Here is a 24,404-nt window from a genome sequence, read left to right as displayed (position 1 = left end):
TATTCTATAAAAAGGACAGCAAATGTACTCATTTTAAACAGTACAGCCTGAGGCTACTGCTTATAATTTTTTTTTGAAGGAAACAGTTCAGATCTATGATTATAAATTATTAGGGTGAATACTGTACCACATTAAAAAAAATCTACTCACCTTGAAACTTGAACTCATCTTCTGTTTCTTCCAGGGCCTATCATAAGGATAGGCAGAAAAAGGTATTTAGTAAACATTTTAATTAAATTAAATTTATCTCCTGATATAAATCATTAACCATATGATATTCAGATCTCTGGCTTCTCAACCAGTCTTTTTCTTACTACCAGACCTGCCCAATCTTTCTCTTATGAAACCAAACTGTTATCTCTCCATTGCTCCCCAGATTCGCTAGAACACTTTGAAAGCTTGATTTGGACACGGAAATGAATCCGCTGCCTATATTTTTCTCAGGCATATCTTTTCTAATGCTGTAAAATTTGTCCATTCAAATATTTTTATTATGGCCAAATTATGTAAGGCACTTTACTGGGTACAGGAAAGATATCAGAGTAGGAGGTGATTCTATCCTTTAGGGATGTCCTGGTCAGAGGATTTAATCACACTATCTTACAACAATAGCAGATTGTTATGCTGAATAACATATATTAGCAATAGCAGATTTTATACAGATTAGCTCAGATTGTCTTAGTATAGTTTTAAGAAGGAATGGAATTTAAGGGTATATCAAAAGACCAAGCTGCATTAATTGATGCAGTACATTTTTAAAATTCCAAGATAAAGAAATATTAAAATGATTTTTAAAATCTCAAAAGCAAATGAATAATATTTACATATAATTTTTGTACTTAAAATACATTTGTACATATAGGAGAAAAATGGTTTATAACATCCAATATATTTCCTTGTAATCACTTATTTAGGAATTGCATTTTGCACATTTTTTTTTTTTTTGCATTGTTTTGAATAGTCTGCAAAGATTTTTTGGCAAACAAAAATTTGTTACATCTAAAAAAATGCTTTAATTGACATGCTTGGTCCAATACACAATGTTGCCTCTCTAAGACAAATTATTTACATAAACTTAATATGATGCAAACTGACCTTAAGAACATAGGCCATATTCACTGTCTTTGTCTATGATAACACTGTGAAGGCTCAATAAGCATCAGAATTTATTAAGGTAGCCGTACAATTCTAGACAACATGTCTGTGGAAATTTCTAAAATAGTCAAAATAATTTCTTTTATGGAGGAGCGGGGGAAACTTTTATAGAAATTGATTTTATTTTAGTTTTGTTTTCAATTAAAATCGCAAAGGCAACAATTTCTTCATTTCTACTAAGAAAGTAGAATTTAAACTGAAATGACTGCCTTGTAATACAAAGAACTTATCTACTGAATCAATCCAACAAAGGCTACCAGACATCCCTTAGATATTCTCTTCCTTTGGTCACTTTAAATAAATTATAACAATACAATTTTAAAATAGGTGATTTAGAATTGGAAGGAACCTCTAAGGTACAAACTTTATTTGAAAGATAAGGCAAGTTAAGATCAGAAAAGTTGTTATAAGTTCATGGTCATGTAGAACAAATAGTAAGTTAGAGACCCTGAATTCTAACCAGAGCTTCTCTAACTTTAAATTCAGTACTCTGTCCCTTGTCCTATACTAAGCTTCAATACTAAAATACTGGAAACACAAGTATTCAGAGATCATCTAAAACAGCCCTTCTCAACCTGAGATTAAAACAGGGAATCCATAAACTTGGTTGGGAAAAAAAAATCATACCTTATTTCAACATAATGGATGTTTGAGCTGCATATTAAAGATCATATTATTAAAAAAAACAGAGGAGGACCAGCTCATATACCATTCACAGTTATGGCTAAAGAATAAAATTTTAACTAAATGGGCAACTGAGTAAGCTTCAAGGATACAATAGACAAGTTTGGTTACATGTTAGGTTAAGAAGGGAAACAATTGACAGAGTTAGTTGTTTTTTATATTATCTCTGAGAAGAGTTTGATAATCAAAATATGTAGGTGACAATAAAAAATGACTTAAGTCATTCTCCAATGGATACATTGACAAAGGATATGAAGAAATATAATTAAAAATAATTTTGCCAAAGTATATGTCAACAAATCTAACTTACATAAAATAAATGATGATTTACAAAAATGTAAAATATTCACATTACATAGAAGTAGAGGATTTAAAATAGCTCAATTTCAGAAGATGAGATTGGATAATCCATAAATGAACTTCAAAAGGAGAAGAAAAATCACAGCAAGGACCAGGTAGATGTATTTACATATCAAACATTCACTGAAAATTAACTTGTAATATTATATAAATTATTTTCAAAAGCAATGAAAGAAGGAATACTGCCAAATTCTTTCTATTTCAGAAATATATACCTGATATATAAACCAGGAAGAGACAAAATTGAAAAAGAAATCCATGGACTAAATATTTCTAATGAATGCTGATGCAAAAATGCTAAGTAAAAAACCAAAAAAGCTAAAACAGTATGTTATAAAGATATCACTATGATCAAATTGCAATTATACCAGGAAGAAAAAATGTGTTTGATATTAAGAAAACCATAATTTAATTAACCATATTAATAACAAAAGAAATCAGAATCACATGTTTAGATCAATGGATGCAAAAAATCCTTATGATAAAATACAATTCCCATGTCTTAAGAAAAACAAATTAGAAAACACAGGAATTAATGAATGTTTCCTTAAATAATTTATAGATCTAAAAATCAAGAGTAATGTGTAATAAGAATAAATTAAAATCCTTGCTAATAAAATAATGGATAAAATATAGATATCTATGACACCACTTCTATTTCACAAGGCAGTAAAATTGATTACTATCACACTAAGATAAGAAAATAAATTGAGGAAACAAGCATAAGTAGACAAGAATCAAAATGCTTAATTTTTTTTTTTTTACAGATGATACAATGTTGTGCCTAAAATATACTAGAGAATCAATAAAAGTTAATTGAAATAATAACCAGAAAAATTATAAGACGCAAAATAAACAAATTATTAGCATTTACTTATAATACTAATGTACAGATTTTTAAAGAACAACAAACTAACAATAATCATCTGCAAGAATATTCCAAATAACTAATAAGAAAAAAATGCAAGTTTTATACCTCCACATCATCAAAGATAAAAAAAAAAAGAGGGGACTACTCAATATTAGCAGATTGAGACCAATAGGTACACCAATGCATTGTTGGTGAAGCTGTTCTAACCATTCTGTAAAATAATTTGGAATTATGCAAAGAAAGTGATAAAATGGGGGCTAGGTGGTGCAGTGGATAGAGCACCAGCCTTGAATTCAGGAGGACCCAAGTTCAAATATGGTCTCAGACACTTAACACTCCCTAGCTGTGTGAGTCACTTAACCCCAGCCTCAGGGGAAAAAAAAAAAGTGATAAAATGTACATGTTCTACAATCCAAATATTCCACTGCAAGGCACACATCTGAAGCTGGTCAATGACAAAGACCCTTGTGTAAACTGAAATATTTGTAGTAGCACATTTAGTAGTAGCAAAGAAGGGGAAATGAAATCGATGTCCATCAATCTATAAATAGATAAACAAAATTATACAATATTAATGCAATAGAAAAATGAATATGAAAAATACTAAGAAACATGAAAAGACATGAACAGATACAAAATGAAATAAGCAGAACCAGGAAAATAATAGAGTGATAATAATGTAAACAGATGAGAACAACTAAATAATAAATGATATAATAATAATTAATAAAAATAAATATTGCAGTATAAGAAATGATGAAAGGGCAGTAAAAGAAAATATTTTGGAAGACTGTTAGGAATTAATGCAGGGTAACGTATGTGTAGAACCAGGAGAACAATTTATGCAATAATAACATTTGAAACATGTCATATATATAGCAAAGAAACAAATAAAAGAACAAAAAACCCAAAGACAGCCAAATTCAAAACTAAAAAGTGGAGTTGAATCCTCTTGGCAGTCTGTCTTCCGTGTCTATTAATCATTTTAAGTTGTATGTAATGAAGCACAGTGTAGCATAAAGCCTAGAGAACTAGTCTTCTCTAGTTCAATTCTGGTTTCTGACACACAAAAGTTTGTTTGAAACTGTATAAAGAATTTATTACAATGTTGTAGCCAGCTCTTTAAGACTAAAGGTCACAGAGGAGTTGTATGGAAGCAGTTCCCTCCACCTTTTTGGAAAGAAAAAAGTGTGTACCCAATAAATCAGAATTGTTTTACTTGAGCTTAGGCTCTGTACTTTGAAAAAGTATGTTTTATATATATATATATATATATATATATATATATATACATATACATATTATTCTAAATTATAAATAATTTCCTTGTCAATGGAGACCAAGCAGTGCCAGCACATAGTGTTTTCATTGTTTAATGTTTCTTCCCATAAATACTGAAAATTTTATTCAAGAACATCTGAATTAAGAGGACAAGCTGTCAATAGCCTTCACTTTGGTCCTAAGCACTCACTTAAAAGGACTCTTTTCATTTAGATGCCTAGCTTCAAAGAAGAACTAAAAATAAAACAAATCTACTTACAAAATAGACATCCAGTGTACTAATTTAACATGGCATTATCTGGAAGATGGTTATTATAATCAAGCTACATCTGCATTGCTCTACAATCTCCTAATGAGATGTGGAACCAAAAGCTATTCTGGATATTACAAAACTTACCTTTACAGATATTTTCCCCAAGGTCCTTCTGTCTTAACCTAGAGACTGTCTACCTAGAAACACTGTGAAAGCTTTTACTGTGAAAATAATAGCTCTGACCTATGTTCGCCAAAGAAATTAAGAAAAAGAAAAGGGACCCATAGATACAAAATTATTCATAACCACTTTTGTAGTGATGAAACTAACAAGATACTTCCCTTTGGGGAATTACTAAATGCATCATATTACATAAACATGTGAAAAAAGGGGGGTTATAAGAAATTTGGAAAAACAAATAAATTGACAGCAAAGTATAAAGAATCAGAACAATTTATGTAATAAAAAGAATGCATATGCAAGTAACTTAGACTGTAGAATGCTGATCAACACAATTTGAAAAGATAGATGATCAAGTATATTACTTACCTCATGACAGGGAAATAATAGATATATAAGATAGAGAATAAATCATACTTTTGCACATGGCCTACATGGGAAATTATTTTATTTGACTATGTACATTTATTATAAGTGCTTTAGCTTTTCTTTTTTAATTAAGGAAGGGGGAAATAAATGGTTATTAAAATTGTTATTTTTTAAAAAATAGACTTATGAGTCTAGAGCTTCTTTCACTTTAGTTCTAACACTACCATTTTATGCTGGAAACAGTTATATAGGCAAAGTCCAATTTATGATGATTATCGAATTGCTGATTAGTTTAGACTCATTGTGACCCCTTTTTGGGTTTTCTTGGCAAAGATACTTGAGGGGTTTGCCATCTCCTTTTCCAGCTCATTTTATAGATGCGAAAACTGAGGCAAATAGTAAATGACTTGCTCAGAATCACACAGCTGGTATATGTATAGGATTGGATTTGAATTCAGGAAGAAGATTCTCCTTGAGTCCAGGTTCAGCGCTCTATGCATTGGGTCACCTAGATCTCAGAATCATAGAAGTTAAAACTGGAATGCACCTTAGAGATTAATTAGGACAATTAGATGATACAGTGCATGAATGTTAGGCCTAAAATTAGGAAGATGCTAGAAGTAAGAAGCTCTAAAAACTACATACTACTTGTGGATGCTAGGAAAAAAATCAGAAATATAATAATAATAATAATAATAATCACAATTATTATTATTATCATTATATTGTAAATAATGGTATATACTATATATACATATATAAATACATGAATAATTATATAATTATTATATTAATCATTACTATATTAAATGGTAATGTCATATATATAAGGCAAAAAAAAATACAAATTCAAAACTCTAAAAACGGCCTATTGGAGCCTCTTAGGCTGTTTTCCATATTTAATATACAGTCACTATAAGTAGTTTGTAATGAGAAACAGTGTAGCATAAATACTAGATGGCCAGTCTTCAATTCATGGTTCAGGTCTGGCCAAATAACAATTATAACAAGTATTATAGAATGTGTGTTCTACAATAATTAAATGTCACAATGCATCATATAATTTATTGGTGCTATTATATATTATATAGCCTCGTGATTGGTCTTCCTCCTTCAAGCCTTTTTCCTTTGTAGTATATATCCACAAAATCTAGCATCTAAGTGCCACAGTGATAGTGTCAAGCTTGGAGTCAGGAAGCCCTGAATTCAATCCTGGTCTTAGATACTTACTAGCTGTGTGACCCTGAGTAAGTCACATATCCCTGTTAATTTCAGTTCCTCATCTGTTAAAGTTGAAAGGGAAATGGCAAAGCACTCCAATATCTTTGCTAAGAAAACCCCAATTATGGTCATCTAAAGAGTTAGACAAGATTGAAATGTTTGAACAACAAACAACAACATCCATAAAGTTGTGGAAGTGATTTTCCTAAAATGTAGATCTGACTATATCATTCCTCTTTCTTCCCATTGGCCTCAAGTATAAATACCTCTGTTTGTAATTCAATCCTTTGCATAAGCTGGTTCCAACTTAACTTTCAAATCTCATCTTTGTGTATCACACAGTGCAGTCACATTGATATAATCCTCATCTACCACACTACAGCTCTCATCTTTACAATGACTCTCCCCAAGCTTGGAATTTACTCCTTCCATAAGTTTAGCCCTTTTGAATATCTAGTTTCCTTTAGGACTTAGATCAGAAATTGCCTTCTTCATGAAGACTTTTCTCATATCTCTAACTACTGAATTCCTCTTCACAAAAAACAAAGAAAACAACATATTTTGAATCTATTGTGTACATTGCCATATAGTTGTCTCTTCTGACACAGTGTGAGTTATTTGAGGAAAGGGAGTTTGGTTTTTGTATCCTAGTATCTAGCATAGGGCTTGACACTTAATTGGTGCTAGTCAATTAATAAACATTTATAAATTGCTTACCATACATCAGGCATGGAGCTAAGTGCTGGAGGTACAAAAAAGGTAAAAAGCTATTCCAAGTTATCAAGTTCATAATCTAATAGGGGAGACATCCTGTGAATAACTATACAGAAATAAACTATATACAGGATAAACCAGAAATAATGAAAAGAGGGAGGGATTTAGAATTATGAGGTATGTGGAAAAGCTTCCTATGTAGAAGGTGGATTTTAGCTGAAATTTGAGTGAATACAGGGAAGTCAAAAAGCAGAAGAAAGTAAGAATTTTCCAATTGGGTGGGAGAGAGTAGTTAGTGAAAACTTCTGGAGTTGGGAAATGAAATCTCTTATTCAAGGAACAGTAAATACTTGTAGGGGCAGGAACTCTGGAGAAGTATACTTGAAACAAGGATACTTACAACAATGTGTTAACTCAGTGGAATTGATGAGATGATGGTTCTCTAGTTCATATATACTTAGTATTTAGTATAGTGATACAATAGTTCTCTAGTTCACACATACATAGTGTGGTGTAATGATGTAATCATACCAAGGTATTTAAGGGCTGAGAGGACTGGAAATGAGACATTCTATCTTAGACCATTCTACTGGTGGCTCTCCTGCCTCATGCATTCCTTCACTAAAATCAAGAGTGAGTCAGTCAGAGTGAATAGACTGTGAAGCAGACTGTGGAAGAGAGACTGAGTGAAGGAGAATGTGAGAGTGAGTGTGCTCTAGATTGATCTCAGACTACAGACTCAAGAATAAAGTCTTTAGAATATATTCCTGACTATCTATCTTCCTAGTGTTTATCTTGCTGAGACCAAGACCCATCCGAAGAACCTCCAAAAAATTAGCCCGAACATTTCAATACTTGTTATTTGATTGTGAATTGGGAGTATTTATTACATAGATTATATTCCTTTCCCTTTCTCTACCAACAAATAAAGATTCATGAAAAACATGAAAATAAATTAATCCAAAGATGTCATTATATTTAACCTAAACAGTATCTTCTAGGAAAAAAAGGACACTTTTGTTTTTAATATATTTAGTAAACTTTTCAAAACTGTTACTATATATAAACATGATACTGATATTCAGTATCAATTTAGCTACAGGGTTGCCAACAGTAGAAACTTCTTTTTTTAACTGAAGCAAAAAATGCATATAAAACTCTTTAAAAATTTATGTTGCATTCACAATACTCTACCTTTAAGCCTGAGATATTACTGTAATTATGTTTTAATAAGGACATAGAATCATCTAGAGTTTTCTCTGTGCAATATATCAAAGAAAATATGAATTATTTTCAATTTCTACTTTAATATATTTTTTTCTCTTCTACTTAAGATTGGAGATGGATGGATGGCCCCTCATAATGTAAATCTACTGAGATAGTTACTCCTTCTTTCTCTCCACTGTTTTCCTCTCTCAACAACCCAACAAAGCTATTGAATATCAGCAATAAATATACTTTCTTTGTTTTTAACTGTCATTTTTGCATTGATTAATTATAGCATACAGATCCCACTGTGTCACATAGAAAATGTAACTTTATCATAAGGTCTTAATTATACTTTGTCTTATTTCACACTTAAAAGTTGAGGCCATATATCCCAAAAAGATCATAGAAAAAGGAAAAGGATCTGCATGTGCAAAAATATTTATAGCAACCCTTTTTGTAATGGCAAGGAACTAGAAAGTGAGTAGATGCCCAAGAGTTGGAGAATGGCTGAAAAAGTAATGATTTATGTATTTTATGGAATACTATTGTTTTCAAAGAAACAATCAGCAAAATGGTTTCAGAAAGCCCAGGAGAGATTTGCATGAACTGATGTGAAGTGAAGGAAGTAGAATCAAGAGAACATTGGAATTGGTCTGAGCCACTTCTTGTTGAAAAAAAACTAAGTTCATTGATAGTCAATTCTGATGGATGTGGTGCTTTTTTAACAATGAAGTAATTCAGGCAGTAACTATAAACTTATGATGGAGAGAGCCATTTGCATCCAGAGAGAGGACTATGGGGACTGAATGCAGATCAGAGCATAGTATTTTCACCTTTTTTGCTGTTTGCTTGCTTTTTGTTTTCTTCCTCATTTTTTCCCTTTTTGATCTGATTTTTCTTCTGCAGCATGATAATAGTGGAAATATGTATAGAAGAATTGTACATGTTTAACACATATTGGATTACTTGCTCTCTAAGGGAGGAGGTGGTGAAAAGGAAAAAAAAAAACTATTTTTAAAAAGAAGTTGAGGCCGGTTTCAGATTCTATTTGATCCAGAAACATATAAGTGAACTTTATTCCCCTGTGTTTTTTTATATAATTTTGTACTCAGATGACTCCATTAGACGAATATAAGTAGGAAGAATAACAATACCCCCTGTAGTACCAGAATGTCATGTGATATTATGTTTATTCATGGTAGTAAAAAATTACATATGAAGATCAAACTTGTCTTTACTACTGAGGAAATTCATCATTATTCCCAGATGCAATTTATAGACCTGCCATATACTTGTTGCTTTTCACGCTTGAAGAGGATCAAAATGACATCACTATGTTGGGGCCAAGGTACTGTGTGCCCAACTGTGGCTAGTCAGACCATGCTTAGAGGGCTCTATTATAGGTAAGCATAAATAGTCCATGTGAATGTTTAGAGTAGAGATATCTCTGTTTGTGCATCCCTTTGAGCTACTGCAATTCTATTTTGCTTTTAGAACACAGCACCTTTGATGAAAGTGCATCATGCTGGGAAGTCCTATACTAGTGTCTCCCATGTCTCACAATATTTCCCAAAATGTTTCAGATAAAATACACCCTTAGAAAGTGTTGAATACATCTGACTTTTTCTGACTCCACAGCTATGAGTTTCCTGTGTGAAATCAATGCAGATATCTGAGTAACCTGACTTTAATATCAATTAACCCCATAATTGAAGCCTGCTCAAACCAGTTTTCCCATTGCTGTACCTGGAGCTGGAATTGCTGTTCTGATCATATCTCTCTCCTTCCCCAGTCTTCTCTATAGACTTTTGTTATTATGCAAAATAACTTAGCATTGCAGCTTCTGGAGGCTGTGTTTCCCATAAGACTCCCAGTTGAAATGTATTTAACTCTGCTTCCCCTCTTCCCCTCTTGAATACAGCAGTACTTTGATGCTATGGAGGGGCCCAGAATTGCAATCTCTTGGCTTTCATTAAAGATCTTAGTTTTTACTACTTTAGTAGTATATTTTATTTTAGGGTGACAAAAAGTATTGATGGTATTCATTTGGAACAGGTATCACCATTGCTAAATAAAATCCCATTATCTAAATATAAGAAGAAATTGAAACTTTGCCCAAATTTCAAACACTGACCTTTATTTCACTTGGACTACAATAACTATGCTATCCTTGTACCCAACCAAGTTATTCATAGGTGGCAAACAATGGTACAAAAAAAAAAGCCAGAGAAAGTTTAGGATTAATTTTGAATAATCCTTTAGAATTTAGAGATAGAAAAGGTCAGTATCTAAGACTTTTCTGCTTTTTTCTTCCTTCCTTACACTGAACTCTCCTCTACATGTATCAGCTTGCTGTGACTTTGAAGAACCACATATTGGTATCCATTTTGCATGACACACAGACACATGGACAATCATTCTAAGACATGAATGAAAAGAGAGAAATCTTAAAATAATTTTGACAATGACTACTGCCCCAAGCCATATCTCTTAAGCAAACTTCTGAAAACTAAAACAAGAAATTCTGAGCAAGGTAATGAAAAAGAAACACCTTCTTTTACATTACAAACACTCTGAACTGCTGTCTTTGTTGTTTCATCTTTTCTCCCCATTAAATCAGACACTTGTATGAAATCAAGCCCTCAGGGAGTAACAGAGGGAAGTGATGAAAATGCAACATGTTAATATAAAAGTGGAGCATGTGTTTTATGACTTATTCTGTTCAGAGATCAAGGGAAATGTCACCAGTTATAGCCATTAGTGAAGAATCAATGTAATTATGGGAGTAGTATCAATTCAGATCATTATTTTGATACATGTGCTACAGAATCCCAACCACCATCAAGAGGACATGACTATACCTTTAAAGGAGAGAAAACCACATGTTCTACCACATAACAGTTATGGGGACATCTTTATATTTTTCTAAGAAATCATTACTAAAAATCTTAGCTAGTTGTGTCTTTGGAGAGAAATGAAAAATTTTAGGTTTTATAAGTTACCAAAAATCTGAATATATTCCATGGGAACATTTAAAGTTCAATTTCAGATTAATATCAGCATTAGACTAACTCAAAACATGTAGGTTCAAGAGGAAATTCTGAGAAGTAAACCACTCTGCTTAATAATTTCATTCAAACCCTGAATTTAGGCTCAAGGCAACACAATACATTCTTATAGGCATTCTGCAAGATGACAAATATGGCAGAGAATTTCACATTGCTGGGACTTTACTAGGTTTTTTTTTTTTAAAGCTATTTATAAATAATTTGGTCTTCATTTAGAAAACAATTGGTACCATTGGTTCATTATTCTGACATAGGAGCAAAGACTCTATTTGAGGATAATTTAGACACTGGTGACCATTGCCTTTCTGGAGAACCAATGAGGATGTGCCACAGAGTATCACAGAGTGGGGCAAGTAGTTCTGATGACCTAATTGACTCTAAGTTTAGAAATGGTTTTGAGAAGTTCAGCTTTTCCTCTTCCTCTCTTATGTAGGGTTGGAGCCTACTGATGTGGTCTTTTTATGTAGTGTTGGAACAAACCATATACAAACAACAACATTAGTCTATGCTAAGTTACATCAGTGTTTTCTATTAACTTTTTTTTTCCAGAGAGAAGTAAGAATTCCAGTACTCAAACAAAAACACCAAAAAAAAAATTCCACTTAAATACTGACTTATCTAAAAAGTATATAACTAGAAAACAATCAATCTTAAGCCAAAAGAAGAGAGGAGAAATGAATTATTCTCCTTTTACTGGATTGATGGGATAGTACAGGTATAGAATGTTCTATATGCTATCAGTTCTGGATGTAGTGTGTGTTTTTGCGTCATTACTTGTCTTTGACACAAAGGAAGGTTCATTATGGGAGATGATAAATAAAAATAACTAATAGGTAAAAACAAAATACATTTTAAAAACTAAATAATAATAATAATAATAATAAAATTCAATTCAGTTTATTAGCTGAAATTATAAGAAACAGATTTATGCATATATAAAGAAAGGCACATAAATTGAATTGTATCAAAATATATTCCATTATAAACTGACTTAAATTATTCTGGAAGTCAAATGTTCTCCTCCCACCCCTTCTTCAACACATAATAATATAGACAACTTAGCTTTCTCACTTTTAATATTGAAGGCCTAAAACTTGAACATTCCTCTTAAGTTCCAGAATAGTAACGGAATCAGTTTCTACAACATTTTATTCAAGGCTCCAACATTCAAGAGAAACAGCTGATTTATTTTTTATGAACATTTAAGTAAATGTTAAAACTGCTGGTTACTAATATAGTTTTTAAGCTTACAGCATTTTGTTCTTATCACTTTTGTTTCTTTTACACAATAAAGGGAATTCCTTTATGTTAAGAGGCTAAATTAAATACACATGGAATGAGTTTCAGATACATTGCAACTTTTTTTCTGGTTTATAATGCTGTGGGTTGTGGTTTTTTTTTTTTTTTTTCCTTTTGGATGGGGGAAATGATAATAAGGGGAGGAGAAGCATGGCACAAACTGTTTTCAAAATTATGTCCAGGGAATACCCATTCAGAATCCAATGTAAATTCTTAAGCAACTGATAAAGAAGGATACCATGAAGGCTGTTAATATTTCTATATAACAGCAGAAACAAAAAATTTACCAAGTAATTTTTGGAGTCACTTTCCTGCTAGTGTAAAATGTTAAAGCCATCTGTTTGTTTCCTTATTATTCTTTAAATTTATGTAATTTAAACTGCTTGAGACACACTAAACTTAAAGAACAATCAATACAGATATGCCTCCCCCCACATACACACATATAACCATACACAACTTCAATTGCCAAGACATGAAAAAATATCTCAACGTGAGGACATGCTTTTAAGTTTAAATTAGGGTGTTGTGTTATATATGATTTTGGCTAGGTAAATTATATTATGAAGTAAGAGTTGCATAATTTTTTTTCATTTTCTTCAAGACAATCCATACACATTATTTTCTCCCTACTTTATCACTTTGCTATTTCATTTTCTTCTATTGTATTTACATGATCAATCAATAGATATCAAAAAAATTAGCTGAAGGATAGCCCCACCACTATTCAGTGACCCATGTTGTCTCATTCAGAGACAGAGCAGTCTTACTTTTCCACTGAATTATCCCATATCCATGATCAGCAGAATCAGGAAGGCGAACACATGATTTTTTCCTGATACATTTGGCCTTGTAATACATAAGGGCACGTCTGAAGCAGCTTTAACAGACGAGACACTTACCTGGAAGAAAGGAAGAAAAAGTTTACTTAGTAGAGCCCAATGATCATTTCAATTCAATTTCTTTATAGTTCTTGTAACAATAAAATCATACTTGTGTTTTTTTAAAAATAGAAGACTATAATTCTTTATATACTTTTTCTCATTCAATTTTCATAAATAATTTCATATATTTATAAATAATTTTCAGGATTATTCCCATTTTTTAAAGAAGAAGACTTCTTTTCCGAAAGATTAGTATATTAGGCCATTATCAGAGGATAAGTAGGAATAGACTTCAGGAATTCTAACTCTAATCCTCTCTCTTCCATGAAGTGATGGAAGGAACTATGTTTTCAGAGCTAGATTCAAATCTCTCACTTATTAATTTTATGACATTGGATATACTATTTACTATTTTGGTGTCTTATCTCTGACATGAGGAGGTCAGCCCAGATAATCTATAGGATGCCTTCTAACTATAAATCTACAAACTTCTGATTCTCATGGGAATCATGTGGAACTTAATCAATCTTTTAGTCTTCAACTTTTGGGGGGAACAGAGAAGGAGAAGAGATTTTCTTGTCTGTTTCTGATGATGCTTCTGAGTAAGAATGAGTCATAGTTTTTTCTGTAACTTTACATACTTGGAAGTATAAATGTTCCAAGAACTAAAAATATAATAACTGTCTTCTTAAAAGATGTACATTCGAGGTGGATTGAGATACTAAGAAGCTATTATAATATAACAGGTTGCATTCATAAAAGCCCTCTTTAATTTACTAAGTGTTTTCTTCACAGCAACTCTGATTGGAAGATATTGCCCAGTGTTATTATACCCATTTTACAATAAAGGTAATAGCATGAAAATAGAAAGCAAGCTTCTGAACCAGGAAGATCTGGGTTCATGTTCTACCTGCAACACACTGACACAGTGGCTGTGTTGGTCTTCTCCCTGACTTAATACCTTACTACTCCAAGTAACTAAAAAAAAAAAAAAAAAAAAAAAAAAAAGGTGATGACCTGTACTAGTAGGAATTTCCCCACCAGTTCCCTACAGGTCTAGACCTTATCCTCAGCCCCATCTTGTAAATAAGAAAATTGAGGATCAAAAAAATGACTTGAATTGCTCAAGGACCCATAATTAATAAATAGAAGGTCCAGGACTGGAATATGGCTTTAGCAAAGTTATTCAGCTTCAATTTCCTCAATTATAAACTATTTCATAGATTGAATAATCTTTAAGGTCTCTTTCACCTCTAAAGCCTATGATCCCTATAATGCATTTACAGAAGCAAAGGTTTTTATCTACAAAAATGAATTTTTTGCATATTTTTATATTTTCTAACTCCGGAGAAAGTACAGTTTCTGATGTATAAGAAGCATCTCAGCCAATCAATAAACATTAATTAAGCATCTACTATATGCCAAGCACTGTTTTAAGCTCTGGGATAGAAATTGAGGCAAAATACAATTGCTTTCCTCAACTAGTTGATAATTTATTGGGAGAGATAACAAGAAAACAAATAAGTGCAAATAAACCATACAGAGAATAGATAGGGAATAAATAAAAGGGAGAAGTCATTGAGGATTGGGAACGGGATTGGGAAAGGATATCTGTAGAGAACAGAATTTTAGTTGAGACTTGAAGGAAGCCAAGGAAGCCAGATAGAGAGGAAGAATGGAGCATCTTCAGGATATAATTCAGTTAGAGAAAATGCTCGGAGAAGAGAAATGGAGAATTTTGTTCTACAAATAGTAAGAAGGCCAGTGTCACTGGATTAAAGAATATTTGATTGGAAGTAAGGGATAAAAAGAACAGAATGATGGAGAATAAGACCGTTATAGAAAATTTGAACACCAGAAAATTTTGCATTTAATCTTGAATCTTGAAGGTAAAAATATGTTCCTGCAGTTTGGCAGAGGGATTAATTTGTTGGAGTAGATGGTATAGAGGGGCTTTTTTTTTTTTTTTTTTGTGAAAGTGGAGTGGTGGAAGGGCCACCTCTCTATGTAAAACAGGGAACCTGTCCCTCAGAATGATAAATGCTGTAGGGGATGTGGGAAAACTGGGACACTAATGCATTGTTGTTGGAGTAGTGAAATGATCCAATTATTTTAAAGAGCAACTTGGAACTATGCCCAAGGCTATCAAAATGTGGATACGCTTTGATCCAGCAGTGTCTCTACTTGGTCTGAGACCATAAAAGAAGGAAAAAGGGCCACATATGCAAAAATGTTTGTAGCAGCCTTTTTTGTAGTGGCAAGGAAGTCGAAATTGAGTAGATGTTCCTCAGTTGAGAAATGACTGAATAAGTAAGTATATGAATGTAATGGGATATTATTGTTCTATAAGAAATGCTGAGCAGGCTGATTTCAGAAAGGCCGGAAAGACTTACATGAACTGATGCTGAATGAAGTGAACATAACCAAGAGAACATTGTACACAGTAACAAGATTATATGATGATCAACTGTGATGGACTTGGATTTTTTCAACAATGAGGTGATTCAAGGCAATTCCAATAGACTTTTGATGAAAAGTGCCATCCACATGCAGAGAAAGATCTATGGAAACTAAATGTGAATCAAAGCACAGTATTTTCAGCTTTTTGGAGGTTGTTTGTTTGCTTATTTTTTTTTTTTACTTTTGATCTGTTTTATTGTTTTTATATAGTATGATAAATATGGAAATATGTTTAGAAAAATTGCACATGTTTAACCTACATTAGAGTGCCTGCTGTCTTGGGGAAGGGAGAATGGGTAGAAAAGGGAGAAATATTTGGAACACAAGGTTTTGCAAAGGTGAGTGTTTAAATTATGTCTGTATATATTTGGAAAAATAAAATACTATTAAAAAAGATAAGGATGAAGCAAGAAATAGTAGCATAAAGAAAGTGATATGAGATGAGGAAAGGCTAGAGAGAAGAAAGGATACTCATAGTGAATGGCTTCAATTTTTTTTTTCTGGAAACTATTAGTCAAGATTCTAATCTGAGGTGGCAGAGTAGAAGCTATGGGGAGTTTGAGGAGAAATGAAGTTTTGCAAGAATCGCTGTAGAGAGTGGAATCAAGTATAGAGGGATGGTCTCATAGCAAAGGGGACCCAGGAAATTGTCTAACATAAATCTGTAGTGGACCCAATGAATGATTTTTTTTTTGCACCAATGTCTAGCAGCAACTGTGGAGGAGTAAAGACAGTAGATGGTGAGAGTCATCTAAGGCTGAGGTTTGACTGGGAATAATTAGTGATACCAAGGGGGTTAGGGTTCCAAGAGAAAAGATCATTGTAGAGTAAAACTGGTTTACTAAGGGGTAAAAATGAAGAAAAAGAACAGAAAGTAACTAGTCTAAGGAGCTGATATGGGAGAGGGAAGGGACTGGCAGTGGTTATATGGAAGGGAAGGTAAAGGGACAGAGGAAAATCAAAATATTTTGCCTTGATAAAGGGGTTTCCAAACTTTTGGACATGGATGTGAATTTGTGGGTAACGGCAATATCAAAGGTAAGACCATGGCTAAGGTGAAAGGGAAAAACAGGCCATGAAAGTGAATAGGCTGAGGAACTGAATGGTTAAGGACTTGGTGAGAAAGTCAGTCTGTGTATTACAATCCTATTATAAAGACAAAAATTTGGAAGAAGAAAAAAATTGTGAGCCATGTATCAAACTCAAATGAGCATATTCTGGAGGTCTATAGAAAACAACTACCAGCATTTCTCTTGGCTGATAGAAATGAATAGCATATACCTCAAAAGAAGAGAGGACAGGACTTAAATGATTGTTTAATGAATTTTGGAATCATAGAGTGACAAAAATTAAGAACCTTGAAAGACCCTAGAGACCACTATATTTCTTTAAAGCAGGGTACACTAGAAAATGAAGATCTCTCATTCTGGATCAGGAATATTATTACTGTTTCTCTATTTGGCTTAATGGTAAGATAGATAGAACATTGGATCTGGAATTAGGAAGATCTGAATAAATTAGGCTTCAGAACCTTTCAGAATACATTATGGGTGTGCCACAAGCAATAAAAACAGATAATGGACCTGCATATACTTCTAAAGATTTTGCACATTTTAATGTGCAGTAACAGATTTTACACACCACTGGCATACCTTTTAATCCTCAAGGACAGGCAATAGTAGAAAGGAGAAACAGAGACATCAAGATACTCCTCCCAAAACAAAACAAAAGGGGAGCTTTGAGTAACCTTAAAGAACTTTTAAATTTAGCTCTTTATACTATTAACTTTTTTGATAAAGATGCACTGGCTCCAGTAGACAGGTTTTATAAGCCACCAAAAGGACAGTGTCCAGTACGAGCAGCTCCACTATCTTTAGATAACCACCAGGTGATGTGAAGAGACCCAAAAAGTGGTGAATGGAAGGGACCAGATAGGTTAACTGCATGGGGGAGAGGTTTGCTTGTATCTCTACAAATGGTGAAGGAATCAGATGGATGCCAATGAGCTGTATTCACCTTGTCCATTGGAGAGAGACAGAGAAGCCCCTTAAAACAAAGGAGAAAACCCAAGAAATATCTGGTGGTTCCATCGCTGACTATGCCCACCACTGAAAAAGCATGGCAGTTATGGCAATTGACTTATGAATATCAAAAATTGTTGATGAGACTGTTGCAGGACTTCAAAATCTGCAAGAATCATTGGATTCTCTGATACATGAAGTAATGGACAATAGAATGGTTTTGGACTATCTCTTGACTGCTGAAGAAGGTGTGTGATTGTTATTTATATACCCTCCTTCTAGGACTTATGGACATGCATATTCATATTGTTTATTATATCACTATGCTTATTCCTGTTGTTTGTTACATCACTACTAGCCTTAGCTATATTGCTATGTGCTTGTGTAATACCTCCCATGCTGATATATTTACGTATACCTGTTTCAATTTCAGCCAAGAGGAAACTTGCTAACAATATCTGGTTTGACTTCCATTTCCTTTTTGTGTTTTCATATCCCTTCCTGAGAAGTCAGGGAGGGCATGACAACCTCCTTTTTGGTGTTTTCACCTCCTGTCCTGAGAAGTCAGGGAAGGTGTGATCACATCCTTTTTGGGGTTCTCCCCTCCCTTCTTGAGAAGTCAGGGATGATGTGATCAACTATGTTCTAAAACAAAAGAAAATGGAAGATGTAGAGGGGCAGAACTCTGAAAGGATGTACTTGAATCAAGGACAGCATGGTGCTTATAGTTAAGCACCTACTCAGAGTGAGATAATGGTGATGTAATGCTTGGTGTGCTATAGTGATGTAATAATACTGAGGTATTTAAAGGAGGCTCAGACACAGAAGACTCTCTCAGCTGCAGACAAATAAGTTTCTTAGCCACAGACACAGAGAAGACTTGAGACTCTAGATTACAGATTACAGATTACAGATTACACACTCCATCTTTGACCAGCTTTGTGGTGGTCCTCCTGCCTTCATCATTCCTCCATTAAGACCAAGGACTCAGGCTGGTCCTGAGGTCCTACAGAAAGTTAGCAAAGACATTACACTCATTTATTTCCCATGACAACCTAAGATGAGAAAACAAACAAACAAAAAACAACTTAAATTTGCAAGGGATGAGCATGTTCTTCAGCATGAACTCTCCTGTTCTGAGTAGGCTATAGGTTGTAGGACAAGTACTTTACAAGCCAACTATTCCAAGAGAATGCAATTTATAAAGACTAATGATTAACATTTATAGAAAATGCCTCTGCCTAATACTATAGAAAAGCCATAAAAAAGTAATACTTTTCATTATAATACTCTTTGGCAGTAATGAGAACCTTAGTCTCTCCACAGGTTTTTTTTCTTCCTCAATATATGAAATAGAATACATATTACCAAAAACAAATCTTTTCTATATTTCCTCCCCTCTCAGCAAATATATATCACAATGTAAGTCCCTTCAAGGTGAATTTTGTTGTACAATGAGATAAGGTTCACAGCAAATGGAAGGTTTAAATAGAATTAATCATTGCATATGCATTTCTCCCTACTTTGACAAGGCGGAATTTTAATGAGACAATACTGCAAAGCCCCTGTACCAAAACAAGCATTTTAATTCACTCAGCAATTCAGAAAGCAAGTTTGAGTAATGACTTTATAATTTTTAATTATCATGGAGGAATCCTCCTTTGTGTACTTCTTCTCTTTATTACTACTGTATATCCTATTAAAAATTTAATTTCCATTTCCAACCCTAGCCTATAATATTTTCATTATTTGGCAAATAAAACAGTAATGTAAACAAATTACTGCTAGGCATATAGGCTGAAATAAAGAAGAGTGCCATCAACTTGATACTACTTCTTTGGGCTTTCAAACTTCTTAGCTCTCTACAACAACAGGTAAGTTCTTTTGCTTGTAATGATCAAATAATATAGTATAGAGAGGAAATAGCATGTTTCACTGTCAGTATTTGCTACCATTCATTCTTATGTGGCTATTCAAGTCACATATTTGGGAATGAGCCCAACAGTAGGCTTTAGTGTCTTGATCTATAAAAAGGATGGGCTGGACTAGCTAATCTATTAACCTTTTCCTATCTTAGAATCCTGCAATTTTCATAAGAAACTATTAGTTTCACTATTCATATGTACTGTTATCATAATTTAGGCTTCTACCTGTAACATACAGTCCTGGCAGTTACAATTACCAGTCTGTCCAAGGCCCAACAGAGTACCTTTGACCACTGATCTTTGCATTGTCAACTCTACCCGGCTCACCTCCTCTGAGGCCTTCAAAGGTCTCTGGCCATGATTTCTTGAATCTATAGTTTAATAACTGGTAGCACACTCAAGGACAACCACATGTAATCTTAAAAGCCTTTATTATACCTACTCACATAATGCCCTGACTTGATGCCCTGACTTGTTAACTTCTTACCTCTCATGACTCCATCAGCTTGGCTCAGCTACCCCAGGCTAAGGAGCCAGGTTAAAGAGCGCCAGGTTAAAGAGAGGGACTGCTCTCTGTAGTGGGCTTATAAAGGGCCTGTGAGGTCACACACACAGCCAATCAGCGAGAGAGCTGTCACCCATTACGAAGCTATCTCAATATGGCCAGGATCCCACCCACAGGGCAATCCTATACCCACAGAGAATACTTCTGGGCCACTCAAATCTCCTGTTACACTGTGCCTGCCCATTTAAAGGGCCCTTACAATTCCTTTCTCTTGTTTTGCTGGAACCGCATCCTTACACTACCAATTTCAGAGATTAATCTGGTACTTTAAACTTTTTCAGAGTTTTGCCATCAAAAATTTCCATTTTAGACCATTCTCTTAAGGTTAGCATTGCATAAATTTTTTAAAAATTACTGTAATATATCATGATATTTTACTATCATTGAGACAACAAGGTGGTATAATGTACTCAGTGTCCAGAGCCCTGGACTTGGAATCAGAAAGAATTAATCTTTGCTTGCCTCCATTTTTCTCAAGTATAATATAGGGATAACAACAACTCCCACCTCCCAAGGACATTTCGAGGATAAAATAGGAAATAGTTATAAAGCACTTATGTTCTTGGCACCTAGAAAGAACTTAATAAATGCCTCATCTCTCCCTCCTTTTTTTTCCTTCCCAGTTTATAAACCATGGACATTTAATCTAATTCCCATAAACATTCTCTGAAATATATAGGACTGATATCCCTTTCCTTCAATTTATGAATAAGAAAAACTGAGGCTTAGAAAGAAGAAGACATTGTGCATAGTATCAAATGGTTAGTTAGTGGCAGAGGAAAGATTTAAACCCAGGTCTTCAATTCCAAATCTAGTGCTCTTTACAATGTACCATGTGACACATGAGGAAGTCCAGCAGCTTTAGGAAACATAGGCTTCTCATCATATCTAGAGTAATTATCTAGGAATACTGGACATTAAATGCTTATTCAAAGACCATCACTAGAATACAATATGGAATTAATTATCCTTCCACACTGGGCTTAAATAATAAAGATATTAATTGTTTATCATTTCAATTTTTTTTATTAAGAAATTTTCATGTAATATGTATCTATATGCACAAAGCATTATATCTTAAAATTATTAATTATTTGAATATTACTAATGACTTTATGCTTTGTGGGCTACTCAAAATGCAAATATTCTAAAGGTTTCATCTTCCTTTTTGTTACTTGTAAACTAAGCAGTATTTCAGTGGTTAGGGAGCTCCTATATCCCACATTCCATATGGACAGAAGTTATGCCTATATTTCTATATTAAGTACAGGCAAGATTTCCTTAAGGAACTGTATAATGCTTTTTAATTACTTTATTTCTCCAGAAAACAAAACTCCATTAAAAAAAAAAAAAAGAAAAAAGAAAGAAAAATATTCTTAGAGAGTGATGTTGCCTGGTTACAAGTCATACAGTTTGGTAGTTTCTTAAGAGTTTGAGTTGAGTCATCATTAAGTCAGGCATCATTACACATCATATACATTATATATGATGGACAACAATACATTTTCAGTGAAAACATATTCAGAAGTGGCATAAAAATGTCATTGGAGGGATATATGATCAGAAAAGAAAATGGTTTGGTTATAAATTCAGGTTATGGGAGAACTAATGGAGCCTATGGCTCCATCTCTGCACATGCAACATCAAGGGATGGAGAGGAGTGCCTCTAGCTCCTAGAGTAGATCTCCAATGAAAGATTTGGAGAAGAGTATAAATAACATTTGCTCAGGATTTTCAGAGATGGGTTTTATTCTGCTTCTTTGAAAGGAATACCCACATTGATGAGATCAAAGAATGATAGAAATATGTGGTTAATTATTTAAAGCATGGGGGACAAGACTGTAGGATCTGTCTTTGAAAAGGAGCATGGATTAAAGGAAAAATTCAACACAGAAAGGGAAACAGAATTTTTCTTGGTTAATGTCTGATGGGTGATAGGATTACTCAACTACCCTTTTAACTTTAACTATCATAACTTTTAACTACCAATAAAATGGTGCATTCCTTTGATAAAAATTAATTTCAAGAAAAAATATTCCAGTTGCCCAGATCACTGATTCTTCATAAATATGTAACATATTTAAAATTGTTCTTTTATCTATTTTGCAGCAAATAATGATGCAAAACATTGCTATCCTTCTAACAAAACTACCACCTACAAAAAAATGAAAAAAAAAAAACCTCCCAATAAACTCTTTCTGTATTTCATTATGAGTTGTTTGTTAAAAATGGAAAGAATAACAGATAGAAATGTCTTTGCTAAATGACAAAATTTCAAGTATAAAGACTCGTTGATGAGTTCCTTTCATAATAAAGTATGATTTTCTAAACCTATTACAGTTTATATAGATTTTAGTGATTTGCACATAGAATGTACCAGCTTAGATGCAGATCATTTTGAAAGGGATAGAAAGAAAACAAAAGCAATATTTTATCCAAAACACTCTTCTGAACTTTAAGGAGGAATAAAAGCAAATAAGCAACATTTTCTTAAGTCAATTGAATTTGAAGAATCTTAGTTAAAATGTGTCAGAGGAGATTCATGTAATAAATACTTTTTATTTCTCAGGAGAGATACTTAGAAATACACCTCTTATTTTGAGTTAGCCCTTGAAACTAGCTCTTGGAATCAAGCTCTGGTTAATGATGGGCAATTACATCACTATTTTCCTTATACCCTTCAGTTTCTTTGGGTAATTTAAGCAGTGAACTCTAGCAGCAAAATAAACCTGCAAAGTCTCACTTCACTGGCTTTGTAGGTCTTGCTCTAGGGGGACACAGCAGACTGCAGCAGTTCATCAAGCAGGATTTAAATGGCGTCCTCCTGTTTTTGCTGTTCATTTGAATATGTGGCCTGAGTCTCTTAGGACATGCGTGTTGCATGAAACCAAATTTGATCTTTTTCAAATTGGTTTAAAAAAAATAAATCGACTTGACCTATAAATCATTATCCCAGGGAAATCTCTAAGTATACATACTTATGAGGAAGAAAAAAAAAGAAACAAATACCTAATCTCCTTTTAAATCTAAGTAGTCCAATGGGATCTCCAAATCTAGTCTTTGTAACATACAAGCTCTCTCAGACAGGAGGGTTAATATAATAATATAATGAGGAAGTACATATGGAGTATGAAATTTAGTCTGCATTGGTAGCAGTAGCCATATTCAAAGGTGAGAAACCTCAACAATACCCAGAGGCTCAATCATTGAAATATATATATATATATATATATATATATATATATATATATATATATTTTTTTTTTTTTTTTTTTTTTTTTTGAGGCAAGTTTATCAACTTGGAATTCCCAGCTTGTTTACTAAAAACATATTTTTATGGAGCAACAGAAATAATGACTCACATAAAGAAAACTTTATTCAATAAGAGGCAAGTAATTCATAGAAATAAAAGGTTACTCATCGACACTGTGTTGTAAGGGAAAGACATGGACATATATTTTCTTCAGATATTTATTTCATGTATTTATGAGTCATATATGAAAGGCAGTCTGGAGTAGTAGAGAGGGAGACCTGGATTCCATTCCTATTCCTGACACACATTGCCTGAGTAACCTTGGGCAAGACACATAAGATCTCAAGTAGAGTGGTTGACTTGAAGTCAAGAAGGCCTTAATTTGAATCTTACTTCAGACACCCATGAACTTTTTGATCTTGGGCAAGTAACTTGTCCTTTGTTAGCTTAAGTTTTCTTATCTGTAAAACAGAGATAATAGTATCTACTTCACTGGGTTGCTTTGAGGATTAAATGAGATAACACATGGAAAATACTTTGCAAACCTTAAAATATTAAATATTGTTCAGGCGTTTCAGTTGTGTTCCACGCTCGTGACCCCATTTGGGAGCGCTTTGTAATTTTTTCCCCAG

General features: G+C 33.3%; 1 protein-coding gene across 3 annotated transcripts in view; it reads right to left on the bottom strand.

Moving 5' to 3' along the window:
• The window catches only part of CDH4 (cadherin 4), a 1,236,924-nt gene that overhangs the window by 793,888 nt on the left and 418,632 nt on the right, over positions 1-24,404 (bottom strand). The window contains exon 2 of one of the 3 annotated variants that reach the window (XM_074288749.1): positions 13,435-13,566. The exons of the other annotated variants lie outside the window; for them this stretch is intronic. Coding sequence (XP_074144850.1) covers positions 13,435-13,525 — 91 coding nt within the window. The 5' untranslated portion in view covers positions 13,526-13,566. The remainder of the gene's footprint in view (positions 1-13,434; positions 13,567-24,404) is intronic. 3 annotated transcript variants of the gene reach the window in all.

Source organism: Sminthopsis crassicaudata, chromosome 2 (assembly GCF_048593235.1).
Source record: "Sminthopsis crassicaudata isolate SCR6 chromosome 2, ASM4859323v1, whole genome shotgun sequence".
Taxonomy (NCBI): domain Eukaryota; kingdom Metazoa; phylum Chordata; class Mammalia; order Dasyuromorphia; family Dasyuridae; genus Sminthopsis; species Sminthopsis crassicaudata.
This window is presented reverse-complemented; position numbering and strand designations above follow the sequence as displayed.